General features: G+C 37.4%; 1 protein-coding gene, 1 non-coding gene and 1 pseudogene across 2 annotated transcripts in view; 1 reads left to right on the forward strand and 2 right to left on the reverse strand.

Annotated features, from left to right (window-relative positions):
- Positions 1-14348, reverse strand: part of SLX4IP (SLX4 interacting protein) — a 227894-nt gene that overhangs the window by 198474 nt on the left and 15072 nt on the right. The window contains exon 2 of the mRNA XM_090286051.1: positions 8371-8422. Within this exon, the coding sequence (XP_090142177.1) occupies positions 8371-8397 (27 nt within the window). The 5' untranslated portion in view covers positions 8398-8422. The remainder of the gene's footprint in view (positions 1-8370; positions 8423-14348) is intronic.
- LOC150003221 (calmodulin pseudogene) lies at positions 9028-9464 on the forward strand (annotated as a pseudogene).
- LOC150003222 (U6 spliceosomal RNA) lies at positions 11789-11895 on the reverse strand. Its single transcript, XR_016512931.1, has one exon. It is a non-coding gene; the product is annotated as a U6 spliceosomal RNA (small nuclear RNA).

Raw genomic sequence — 14348 nt, forward strand, 5'->3', positions numbered from 1 at the left:
GGCTCAGGTGACTGGATGGCATCCACAAAGCAAAGGGCTTTGTTCATTCCTGGTCTGGGTACAAGCCTGGGTCGTGGGTTTGGTCCCTGGTCAGGGCTTGTATAAAAGCAACTGATTAAATAAATTAAATAAATGATTAAAAAAAAAAGAATAAAAATAAATAAAAATAAAAATAAAAGCAACTGATTGATGTTTCTCACGTCAATCTTTCTCTCCTGCTCTTTCTCCCTCCCTTCCCCTCTCTCTAAAAAAATAAGTAAATAAAGCCTTTTTTCCCCTAAAGTATGACTAGTAGTATGACTAGAGATAAAAAGAGACATCTCATAATGATTAAGGATTCAAGAGAAAGATAGAACAGTCATAGATGTGTACATACCCATTAACATAGCCTCAATATATACAAAGCAAATATTAATGAAAAAACAAATATACAAATCTAAAATCATAGTTGGGAGATTTTAATATACGTTTCTTGACTGAAGAACAAGTGGACAAAAATATTAGTAAATAGATATTTTTACAACACAATTAATAAACCTGAGCTAAGTGACACATGTAGTTCAATGCAGCTGACAACTATCACATTTTTCAAGCACTTATGGAACATTTACCAAAACAGACAAGAGGAATTACGCTAAATACCAATAACAAAATCATGACAGGAAATCCCCAAATAATTAGAAACCATATAATAAGTATCTAAATAAGCCAATGATAAAAAATACAATCACAATGAAAATTATGAAGTGTTTTTATTTGAAAAACAAGGTCCCTACAAAACAAGAGCAATACAATTAAAGTAAGTTTGCTTAGAGACAAATTTATAGCTTTAAGTGCATATATTAGAAAAGAAGAAAGGTTCAAAATCAATAACTTAAGCATCCATCTTAAAAAAATAGAAAAGAGCAAATTTGTTCAAAGAAAATAGAAGAAAGGATATCATAAATCAATAAAACAGAAAATAATTATGCTACAAGGGAAAAAAATCAGTCAGGAGTTTGTTCTTGGGGGGGTGATGATTAAATTAATAAATTCCAAAGAGTAATAATCAATAATTACTCCTTTGAACATGCAAATCAAAACCACACCTCATACCTGTCAGAATGACTATTATAAAAAGGACAAGAGGTATTGTAAATGCTGGTGGAGAAATGGAGACGAGGGAACCCTGGTTAGTAAGGACTGCTTGGAATGTAAATATTGTTCAGCCATTATAGAAAACAGTATGGTGGTTTCTCAAAAACTTAAAAAGTAAAACTACCATATGATCCAGCAATCTCATTCTGGCTATATATCCAAAAGAGATGAAATCACTATATTGAAGAGATACCTGCACTCCCATGTTCACTGCAGCATTATTATTATTATTTTAGCCTCACCCAAGCACATTTTTTTTTTTCATTGCTTTTAGAGAGAAAGAAAGAGAAACATCTATTGGTTTCCTTCTTGTATGCACCCTGATCAGGATCAAACCATATCCTGGGCATGTTCCCCGACCAGAAATTGAACCAGTGACCTTTCAGTCTATGGGACGACACTCCAACCAACTGAGCCACGACGGCCAGGGTCATTGCAGCATTATTCACACAGCAAAGACATGGAAACAACTTAAGTGTCTACTGATGGATAAATGAGTAAAGAAAATATAGTATACAACACACAGAGGAATATTATTCAGTCATAAAAAAGGAAAATCCTGCCATTTGCGACATCATGGACAGATTTTGAAGACATTATGCTAAGTGAAATAAGTCAGACAATAAGAAAGACAAGTACTGCTTGATTTCACTTATATATGGAATCTAAATATGTCAAATTCAGTGGATAAAAAAGTTGTAGCAGCCCTAGCCAGGTGACTCTGGTTGGAGTGTCGTCCTGTGCACCAGAAAGACTGAGGGCTCAATCCCAGGTCAGGGCACATACTTAGGTTGCCAGTTTGATATCAGTTGGGACATATATGGAAGGCAACCAATAGATATTTCTCTCTGACATCTCTCTCTCTCTCTGTGTCTCCCCACCCCCCCCATCTTTCTTTCTCTAAAATTAATAAACATATTCTCAGGTAAGGATTTTATAAAAATAGAAAGTTGTGGTGCATACATACCATTGCTTATTACTTGGCCGTAAAAAAGAATAAAATCTTACTATTTGCGACAGCAGGAATGGATCTAGAGGGTATAATGCTAAGTGAAATAAGTCAGTCAAAGAAAGACAGATACCATATAATTTCAGGAGAATCTAGAAAACAAAACAAACAAGCAAAATAGAAACAGACTCATGGATACAGACAGCAGACTAATAGTTGCCAAAGAGGAACGGAGCTGGCAGGCTGGGTGAAAAAGGTAAAGGGATTAAGAAGTACAAATTGGTAGTTACAAAACAGTCACAGAAATGTAAAGTATAGCACAGAAAATATAGTCAATAATATTGTAATGACTATGCATGGTGCCAGATGGGTACTTGAAATATCAGGGGCATCACTTTGTAAAGTATGACAGTCTAACCACTATGCTATACACCTGAAACTAAAACAAAATAATACTGAATGCCAACTGTAATAAAAATAAATAAATAAAAACACAGAACTCAGAAAACAGAATAGAATGGTGGCTGGAAGGGGCTGAGCAATGGAGGAAATGGAGAGATGTTGGTTGAACTATACAAACTTCCAATTATAAGACAGATTAAGGATCTAAATGTACAGCATGGTGACTATACTTAACAATACTGCACTGTACACTTGAAAGTTGCTATGAGAGTAGAGTGTTAATGTTCTCATCACAACAACAACAAAATGGTAATTACACAAGGCGAAGGATATGTTGACCTTATTGTGGTAAACATCTCACCATATATATGTTTATCAAGTCATCACATTGTACACTTGAACTTAACAATGTTTTATGTCAATCACATCTCAATAAAGCTAGGGGGAAAATAATCGCCCCTTTGGAGGGTTCAACCTGGCTGTCAGAGTATTTGGGAGCCAGGAAAGTTTAAGATAGTATCCTAATACGCCAAAGAGGCAGAAGAAAAACGGGAGTTGGGAGTGAACCCATTCTAGTTAAGCCCAGAGTTGTCAGGAATATCAGCTTTCAATTCTCTACACGATGCCTAACACAAAAATAAGTACTCAATTTGTAGATACCCTCCGGTTCGTATGGTTAAGTTTGTTCATAATTTCTTAGGACAGTAACTACTCAATAAAGCTTCTTCCTTCGTTCTCTTGAGAAATGCAATGTTCATGAAAATTCAACTAAAAAAAATCTCCACTCGCCAGCCAAGGGAAGCAATGTGGAAGCTTGCCATCTATCCAGGGCCTGGGAAGAGGCAAGAGGAAAGGAGAAGAACAATAAAAACACAGGAAAATACTAAAACACCAGCCTTGTGCCAGAATCTGTTTTGAGTTGCAAAGTTGTGCTACCCACAAGGTGGTGAAATCCTGAGCTCTGAAATTAACATAAAACCACTGAGGTGCCAAAGGCTCCAGCAGGAGTAAACTTGAAACTGCTCAACTGCTCTGTGGAGGTCACAGGTCTTTCCACCTATATGCGTGTGCATGTGTGTGTGTAGCATATGCCTGAAAATAAGAGCATGATAAAAAATTACACACGTAGACATCCGGCCAAGATGGAAGCCCAGACAGACACGCTGCATCTCCCTCCACAACTAAGAAGGAATACTACTACCTCAAAACTAGAGACAACCAGAAGTTCCAGAAAATCGAGTTGCATGGAAGTCCAACAAACAAAGATATAAAGAAGAAATACTCATCCAGACAGGTAGGAAGGGCGAAGGTGGGGCAGAGAGGACGTGGTGTGATGGTGGTGGCAGTGGCGGTGGCGGTGGTGGTGGTGGAGGCAGACCAGTTGAAAGCGCAGTAACCCATTTTAAAAAGTGGGGAGGGACACCTGGGGAGCGTTCCCAGCTCCTGACGAGACCACACAGCTCATGGTTCCAGCGTCAGGGAAAATCAAGCCTCATTGCTTCTGACTGTGCAAACCAGTGGGGGCTGGGGCGGAGGAAGAAACTGCTGGTCTCTCAGCAGAGTCTGCTTGTTTAAAGGGCCCCCACGGTCCTAGAACATCTGCAGACCCACCCAACTCTGGGAAAAACAGCCAGGGCAACAGCTAGGGAGGTGCCAGTCCCATATAAAAGTGGGAGAAGTGCCTGAAAAATGGGCTAGTGCTGAGCAAGTGGCATTGTTCCCTCTCTGACCCCTCCCCCACATGCAGCGCCACAATGTGGTGAAACAGGTCACCCTGTACTGATGAATACCTAAGGCTCCGCCCCTTAAAACGTCTCAGGAGCAAGAGCTCAACCTAAGACACAGAGACAAACAAACACAGGAACCTGTCAAGATGAGAAGACAGAGAAGTATGGTCCAAAAGGGGGAACAGGTCAGTTTCCAGTGGGAGAACTAAATGACAAGGAGATAGCTAACCTAACAAATGAGGAGATAGCCAACCTAACAGACACAGAATTCAAAACATGGGTGATAAAGATGCTCACAGGCTTGGCAGATATGCTTGAGTACGGCTAATGCATAAGAGAAGTGAAGGCTATGCTTAGTGAAACAAAGGAGAATCCACACAAAACCAATGGTGAAGGGAAGGAAACTGAGGTTCAAATCAATGATTTGAAAAAAAAACAGTCAACCAGTGCAGAATGAGAAACAAGAATTGAAAAAAATGAGGAGAGGCTTAGGAACCTCTGGGACAACTTTAAACGTGCCAACATCTGAATCCCAGAGGTGCCAGAAGGAGAAGAGGAAGAGCAAAAAATTGAAAGCTTATGTGAAAAAATAATGAAGGAAAACTTCCCAAATTTGGTGAAGGAAATAGACATACAAGTCCAGGAAGCACAGAGTCCCAAACAAGCCAGACCCAAAGAGGACCATACCGAGACACATCATCATTAAAATGCCAAAGGTTTAAGATAGAGAATCTTAAAAGCAGCAAGAGAAATGCAGAGAGTTACCTCTAAAGGTATACCTATAAGACTGTCAGCTGATTTCTCAGAAGAAACTTTGCAGGCAAGAAGGGACTGGCAAGAAGTAGTCAATGTGATGAAAAGCAGGGACCTACAACCAAGACTACTCTATCCAGCAAAGCTATCATTTAGAATGGAAGGGCAGATGAAATGCTTCCCAGACAAGGTAAAGCCAGTAGAGTTCATTAGCACCGAGCCATTATTATATGAAATGTTTACATAAGAAAAAGAAGTCCAAAACTATGAAAACTAAGATGACAACAAACTCACAACCACCAACAACTGAATCTAAAAAGTAAAAACAAAATCCAACTAAGCAAACCAGAAAAGGAACAGAATCATAAGTATGGGGATCATTTAGAGGGTTAACAGCTGGTTGGGAGAGGGGAAGAAATGGGGAAATGGTGCAGGGATTAAGAAGCATAATTGGCTGATACAAAATAGACAGGGGGAAGTTAAGAATAATGTAAGAACGGGTGAAGCCAAAGAACTTATATGCATGATCCATGGACATGAACTAAGGGGGGTGGGATTGCTGGAGGGTAAAGGGGAGCAAAGGGGATAAAACTTGGACTACTGTAACAACATAATCAATAAAATATACTTTAAAAGAATTACACATGTAAACAATCCAGCAATTTCAATGATCAATTTATTCCACACTTAGTAGGTAATAGTAGGAATAACAGAATAATGTAAAACAGACTATGAAGTAAGTTACTTTTAAATTATGAAGGACATAAAAGGAAATGGAAACAGGTTGAAAAATAGAACAAATATATAAAAAGGGAACTGACAGAATTTGAATTTAAAAAAAATAACCAAACATTCTCAAATGAAAAATGCAGGAACTAAAAATAGACAAGTTAAAGAGTATATTAAATACAGATTAAATAGCAGGTTAAACACAGATGAAAAGGTTTTAATTAACTGAGAGGTCTGATAAAAAGCACTCTGAATGCAACAGAGACAGAGAAGAGAAACAGGAAAAGGCAAATAGCCAAGCAGCACTCATATGAGACAGCTGGAACAGCATTCATCAGAGAAGGCACATGGTGACAGCATCATTAGGTGTGCATGTCTCCTACCAACCATGACACTCTATAGCAGTGCACAGCACTCTGGCAGGGTCAGATGTTATGTTCTGAACGGGATCCCAGTGCTTGGGTTGTAGGGCTCTTAAGCTGAATGATTAGGAAAGCACTGGCCCTTTGCCTGTGTGATCACAGGCAGGAATACAATCACAATGAGATGTGTAAAATCTTTCACATAATGTTTCAGTACCTTGTTTCTATCCCTAACCTGCCAGCTTGATACTCATGCTTGGGGTAACGGCCCTGCCTGGAATGATTTAGGATTTAGATTCTAAGCCTTCATGGTGCGACTGTGAGATGGGAAAATATGGTGGCAGAATTTGCCACATCAGTGTGTATGGCCTGAAAGTAAAGAGACCCATTCCTGGCATAATTAAGGGCTGGGGTCCAAGCTTTGTTATCAACCAGGATTGTCTGCGCTAATGGGCCATAGCCACTTTGGGCAGAGATTTGCAAGAGGTCCAGTCCTTTTCTGAGAAGACAGCTTACAGGGGCTCAGTCCTAGACAAATTAATATTACCCCTCTAGCACATATAAAACTACTATTCAACAAACTATCCAACAAAGTCTGTATAAGAGTTCCAAGTTCTTCTTGGCTGAAACCGAGATTATATAGGGAGAGAATAAAGAGGAGCAGTACCCAAAGAGAAAATGAATGAGATGTTCCAAAACTGACTGAAAATTTTAACCTTCCAAATGAAGATGTACAATATGTTGCATCCCAAGCTAAATCAACGTAAGTCTATATCTCAAGATTTAATTGTAGAATTGCAGAATGTCACAAAATATAAATCTTAAGAGCGAGACAGATAACCAGGAAAGGAGGCTGAAAGCACACTTCTGTGGTAACTGGTCTGCATAGAGGACCCAACAATCTTCCCCTTTCCCTTTAAGTACCTGCTGCTTCTCGTATCAAAGAGTTGCATCTTCCCTGTGGCTGGGCTTAGAATGCTCTGACCAACAGAATGCAGCGGAATTGGCATCTGAGACTTGGGATGCCTTCAGAGGGCTGGCAAATTAAACTGCTTTCTTCTTGCAACTCTTGCTCTGGGACACCATCCTTTAAATCTCAGCCACCATGTTACGAGAAGCCCTGTCCACATCAAGCATCCACATAAATGAGAACTTGAAGGGCAACAATTAACAGCCCCAGGTATGACTCCACGCATAGCAACCTTCGGGGATGTGAGTAGTCATCTTTGATGTTCTATTTGAATTGAGTCCCCATGTAACTGCAGCCCCAGGCAACATCGAAAGGAAAAACCACCCCCACTGATACCAAGCAACTTACAGAATCATGAAAAGGAATAAAATGGCTCAATTTTCAGCCACTATATTTAAATTTTAAATTGATAATTAAAACATGTCTCAGTTGCAATAACAGATTCCAGGGATAATGGGAAAATATCTCTATAGTGCTGAGAAAAAAATAATGCTCAATCTAGAATTCTAAAGCAAACTACGTATCTAGCGTAAAATCAAAATATATTTTTAGACAGGCAAATAGTAAAAAGTTCACTACTTAACCTCTCACAGAGAGAAATGCTACAGAACATATGAATACAAAAAATTGTAAGCAATAAAATTCATAAATATGTTGTAAATCTAAGTAAGTACTGACATGCTAAAAATATACAACTATAATATTAAATAATAACTGATGTGGTTAACTAATTTGTCTATTTTAGTGTTTTAAATTCATACGTAATACAACAGTAGCATAGAGAAAATGTCCTAAAGAAGAGCCAACATATATGAAAGCATCTCCTAGACTTCAGGGTTAGTATTCATCATTTCCTCCCCCATCCTTCCCTCATACATGATTCTCCCATGCCCCCACGTCTGAGAAGGTCCCAACCCCAACCATTAAGGTATAGAGAAGAGACACTTGTAAGAGGAAAGCAAAGAAGGCAACCACTCAAGAGAACTCTTTCCTGGCATTCACCAGGTGCAGGATTTGATGCCTACTTCTTATCTTCATCCGCTTTGTCAGAATCAAAAATTATGTCATGGACATGCAATGAGAATGATAATTTTTAAAATTAAGGACCAAGTTATGCCATTTGGTGAGAAGCAAGCAACTCCCATAACTATGTGAACTACTAATCCTCTCATCTCCCCATCTCATTCTTAACATGCAAATTTAAAATCACCTATTTAAAGTTTTCAATGGAGAACCAAATTTAAAGAGAAGTTCAGAGCTTCTACTTTCAATTAACATAGAACTTAGTTATACTAGAAAGTGACTAACCATTTTAAAGAAAGGCTTTTAAGCATTACTTACTTTAACAGCAAATTTCTTTGATGCCATGGCTTAACGATTCCAAATTACAGACCTTTAATAGAAAAAGAAAGAAAAGAAAAAGAAGAAAGTTAAAAGTAAGTATATCAAAATTTCTTTGCAATTGAATATTGTATTAGAGAAGGGTTGACTGAACAAATATGAATAGGTATTTGAAAGATGAATGTTCACACATAACTAGTCTTAACAAAAATATTATACTGATTTAGTAATTTTTAAACTGCCCATAAAGAAAAGCATAGGCCCAGATGTATTCTACCAAATGTTTAAAGAACACCAATCCTTCACAAATCCATTTCTTTTTATCTTCACCTTTTTTTTTTTTTTCATTGCTTTCAAATAGAGAGGGAGAGAGGAAGGGAGAAACATCAATTGGTTGCCTTCTTGTACGCACTCGGACCTGGGCTCAAACTCGCAACCTGGTTATGTGCCCTGGCTGGGAATCGAACCTGTGACCCTTCAGTCTATAGGACAACACTCCAACAAACTGAGCCACACTGGCAAGGACCACAAACTCTTTAGTAAAACAGAAGCACAAGAACAACTTCTCAAGTCCAAGTGGAGCGAGCAAGCTGAGTGATTATATGGTCACGTCTTACAGACCAATAGTATTTACAACATGACTGACTAACTGCAGAATTCAAAGAAGCTTTTGCACTATTTGACAAGGATGGTGATGGAACGCTAACAACAAAGGTACTGGGAACTCCAATGAGGTATCTTGGGCAGAAGCCCACAGAAGCAGTTACAGATATGATTAATGAATAAAGTGGGTACTGAAGGTAATGGCACAATTGACTTTCCCATATTTCTGATAATGATGGCGAGGAAAATGAAAGACACAGAGGGTGAAGAAGAAATTAGAGAAGCATTCCATGTGTGCGTTTAATAAGGATGGCAATAGCTATATTAGTGCAACGGAATTCCGCAATGTAATGACACACCTTGGAGAGAAGTTAATAGACACAGAAGATGACAAAATGATGAGGGAAACAGATGTCGATGGTGATAGTCAAGGAAACTATAAAGAGCTTGTACAAATGGTGACAGCAAACTTAATATACAGAATATGTTAAATTTCTTGTACAAATTGTTTATTTTCCTTTCATTTGTTTGTAACTAATCTGTAAAAGCTTTCCCACTACTGTCAAAAAATAAGCATGTATAGTACTTGGGCCTTCATTCCTCCATGTTTTCTTTCCTTATCTTATTGCCATTGATCTGAAACTGTGTTTTAGAAAAACTGATCGAATAACATGTTGCATGTGGTTTACTCTAGATATAACTAAGCCCCTTTTGCACATCTAAACTCAGATTGAGTTGGTCAGATGAGGAAACACTGGGTTGTGCCTTTTTTTAAAGTAGTTTTCTTTAGGAACTGTCAGCATCTTGTTACTGAAGTATGGGGTTGTAAATTTGCATGGTCTACGGAGGGGTTGTAAATCTGCATGGTCTACGGACAGTCAACAATATGTACTTCAAAGTTGCCCTACTGCAAAATGGGTGTATTATCCAGACACTCCTACACTATTTTTTTGTACTGCTGTTCCTGTATCAGAAACATTTTCTTTCATTGTTACTTGCTTTTTAAACTTTGTTTGGCCACATAAAGAAAATCTGTTTTTGGCACAATTTGCATCAATCCATCCCAAGTTGTATATTTGTTTTCCAGTTTTAAAAAGTTACTCAATTTTATCCCCTAAAAAAGAAAAATTTCTCAAATCATTCTTAGAGGCCACTATTATCTTGATACCGTTACCAGAGACATCACAAGAAAATTATGTAACAATATCCCTTATGGAATAAAGACACAAAAATCCTCAATGAAATACTGTGAACCAAATCTAACAATATATAAAAAGGATTGTATACCATGACGAAGTTGAATTTATCCCTGGAATATAAGGTTTAACATCTGAAAATTAATCAATATAATATACTATATTAATAGATTAAAAAAACATATGATCATCTCAAATTCAAAAAATTAACAAATTCCAGTTTTGATTTTTAAAAATCCAATTCACTAGGAACAGAATAAACATCCTCAACCTGATAAACAGCTTCTATTAAAAAAAAAAAAAAAATCCACAGCTGAAGTCATACTTAATGGTAAAAAACTGAATGCTTTCCCAACTAAGATGAGTAAAAGACAAAGATGCCTGCTGTTGCCACTTCTTCTGAACACAGTGTTAGAGGTTCTAGCCAGGCAATTAGGCAAAATAAATAAATAAATAAAAGACATCCAGACAAGAAAAGAAGAAGTAAAACTATATTAACAAATGATATGTTCTTATATGTAGACAATCCTGAAGAATAAAAAACAAATTATTAAAATAAACAAGTTCGGCAAGATTGTAAGATATACATTAGTATTAAAACATCAACTATATTTTTATATACTATAATGAATAATCCTAAAATGAAATTAAGAAAATAATTCCATTTACATAAAAGAATCCTTACAAAAATATTTAACAAAATAAAAATAAGATTTGTACACCAAAGCCATAAAATATTATTGAAATTAAAGACTTAAGTAAATAGACAGACATCCCATGTTCGTGGATTAGAAAACTAAATATTGTTAAGACAGCAATACTCCCAAAATGGATCTAAAGATTCAACACAATCTCTAGCAACATCCCAGCTGACTTCTTTATTAAAACTGACAAACTTATCCTAAAATTCATATGAAAATGCAAGGTATCTGGAGTAGTCAAAACAATCTTGAAAAGAAGAACAAAGTAGGATGATTCATACTTTCCTATTTGAAAACCTATTACAAAGCTAACAGCAATGAAGACAGTGTAGTACTAGCATAAGGACAGATACATAAATCAGTAGAATAAAAATGAGAGTCCTGAAATAGACCCTTATGGTTATGGTTAATTGATTTTAACAAATGTTACCAGGACAAATGAATATCCACATGCAAAAGAATAAAGCTGAACCCCTATATCACACTATATGCAAAAATTAACTCAAAATGGATGAAAGACCTAAATGTAAGGGCTAACGCTATAAAACTCTAAGAAGAAAACACTGGTGTAAATTTTTGTAACCTTGCATTAGGCGATAGTTTCTTTCTTAAAAAATGTATTTCTTTATTGTTGTTCTATTACAATAGTCCCATTTCTCCCCGTTGCTCTCCCCTGCCGGGTCCCCTCACCCCCCGCCGCCCCTCTCCCACAGCCAATCCCCACCCTGATGTCCATCCATGGGTCATTTATACTAGTTCCTTGACTAGACCCTCCCCCTTCTTTCCTCCCTTCTCCTCCTCCCCTCTCCCCTCTGGTCACCGTCAGTCTGTTCCTTGTTTCCATGCCTCTGGTTCTATTTTGCTTGTTTGTCTGTTTTGTTCATTAGGTGCCTGTATTAGGTGAAATCAAATGGTATTAAAAATACGGAGCGCTTCATGAATTTGTGGGTCATCCTTGCGCAGGAGCCATGCTAATCTTCTCTCTATCATTCCAATTTCAGTATATGTGCTGCCGAAGCAAGCACAGGCAATTGTTCTTTAAATATAATACCAAAGGTACAAGTGACAAAAGAAAAAACTGGTTAAGGTACATTTCATCAAAATTTAAAACTTCTATAGTTCAAAGGACATTACCAAGAAAGTGAAAAGACAACTCACAGACTAAGAGAAGGTATCGGTAAATCATATATCTGATAATGCATTCATGTCCAGAATATAAAAAGAACTCTTATAACTCAACGATAAAAAGGTAAATAACCCAATTTAAAAATGGACATAGGATATGACTAGATATTTCTCCAAAGAAGATATATAAATAGCTAATAAGCACAAGACGAGATGCTCAATATCATTAGTCATCAAGGACACACAAATCAGACAACAATGATGTACCACTTTACATAGGATGGCTAGAATCAAAAAGACAACAATAACAAGTGTTGGTAAAGATAAATTAGAACTCTCATGCATGGCTGAAAAGAATGTATTATAAAATGTTGCAGCCACTGTGGAAAAGGTCTGGCAGTTCTTTAAAAAGTTAAACATAGAGTTGCCATATGATCCAGCATTTCCATTCTTAGGCATGTACCAAAGAAAATAAAAACATGGATATATTTTTTAATAAAATTTATACAGGAATGTTCACTGTAATATTATTCAAGTACCAGCCCCCCCCCAAAAAAAAGGAAACAAGCTGAATGTCCATTAACTGATGAATAGATAAACTACACATGGTATGTACCCACAATGGAATACTATTTGGCAATAAAAAATAACCAAGTACTTCTACTCCCTTTTACTGTGCTCAGCCAGGCAACTGCCCTCTCCCACACTTGCAGAAGCCTGGAGAATTATTTTCTGGAGAAGGTAAGACAGAGGGATCTCTGGTCTGGAAAACACCAGGCACAGCATAAGGTGGAGGGTAGGGGGGGTACCCTACTGAAAAAAAGAGAAATTAAGGGAGTATTTATAAACTGATTGATACCTTCTTGCTCGTGTGCCCCTTGTGATGATTTTATGTGTCAGCTTGTCTGGGCTAAGGTATGCCCAAATAACTAGTAAAACATTTCTGGGTGTGGCTGTGAGGGTGTTTTGGGGAGAGATTAGCATTTGAACTGTGTAAATATGTAAATCAGATGGCCCTCTTCAATGTGGGTGGGCACCGCTGAATCCATTGAGAGTCCATCAGAACAAAAAGGTGGAAGAAAGGTGAACTGTAGATCTCTTTGAGTTGGGACACCCCATTCTGCCCTCAAACATTGGCACTCCTGGTTTTTGGGCTTTTGGACTTGGACTGAATTATACTCTGGCTTTCCTGGCTCTTCCAGACAGCTAATCATGAGACTTCTCATCCTCCATTATTACATGAGTCAACTCCTGTAATAAATATACATCATATACACACACACATATATGTATATGCATCTGTATGGTATATGTGTGTGTATCCTACTGGTTCTGTTTCCTTGGAGAAGATTGACTTACACACCTCTCTACCCCGCCTAGCCTCTCCAAAAGGGACACTGAACCATTCCCACTCAGGGAAGTGGACTAACCTAAAAGGTAGGGTCTAAGTACTAACATTAGGTGTTCCCTAAGGAAACAGCCTAGACAGATAGTTCTAAAATAAAGCCTACAAAAGCCTACACCCACAAGCTGGGCAGAACTAACTTCCATCTTTTTAATGTCCACTGTCAAATACAAGTAAACAACAAGGAATAACCTGCCATCTAAGGAAAGACTCTTCCATGAAAGAAGCAAAACAAACAGAACAAAAAAATACAACTTGGCTGAAACCGAGACTATGCAAGGAAAAGAAAACTGTTTTTTTTAAACAGAAACTACCATTAATATCAGGGAGATAGGATAAATAACTTTCAAAAAGTAACTTTCGAAAAACAACAAATTAAAACTATGGTAGCTAAAATTTAAAAAAACTTAATAGAAGAGCTGAAAGGTCAAGTTCAGTAAATCATTCAGAAACTTCAGCAAAAATTTAAAAAAGATGAAAAATAAGAGACTAAATTAAAAAGTAAAGAACCAGTATAAGAGGACCAACACATGAAAATTAGGATGGAAACTTAATACTGAGGCATATATCACAATATAAAATTTAAAATTTCAGGCATTGGTGACAAAAAGAATCTTTAAAAGATGTGGGTGGTAGAGTGGGGGATAGGAAGAGAGGTGGTAATAAGAGAATATTTGGCTCCAAATTGCCCACAGCACTTCTGGAGACTAAAAGGCAATGGAGAAATATCTTCAAATTTCTGAAGAAAATTGTTTCCAATCTCCAACTGCACTTAAAAATGAGGGGGCGGGGGCACTTTTGGACAAATTTAAGACTCCGGCACCCTTTCTCAGGAAGCTTAGGCTTAAGATGTGCTTCACCAAAATGAGGAAATTAACCAAGAAAGAGGAAGATACAGGAAACAGGAAGGCGGAGAGAGGCGAAAGGCAGAGGAAATGCGAGCATCCC

Source organism: Furipterus horrens, unplaced genomic scaffold (assembly GCF_987537825.1).
Source record: "Furipterus horrens unplaced genomic scaffold, mFurHor1.1.pri manual_scaffold_8, whole genome shotgun sequence".
Classification (NCBI taxonomy): Eukaryota; Metazoa; Chordata; class Mammalia; order Chiroptera; family Furipteridae; genus Furipterus; species Furipterus horrens.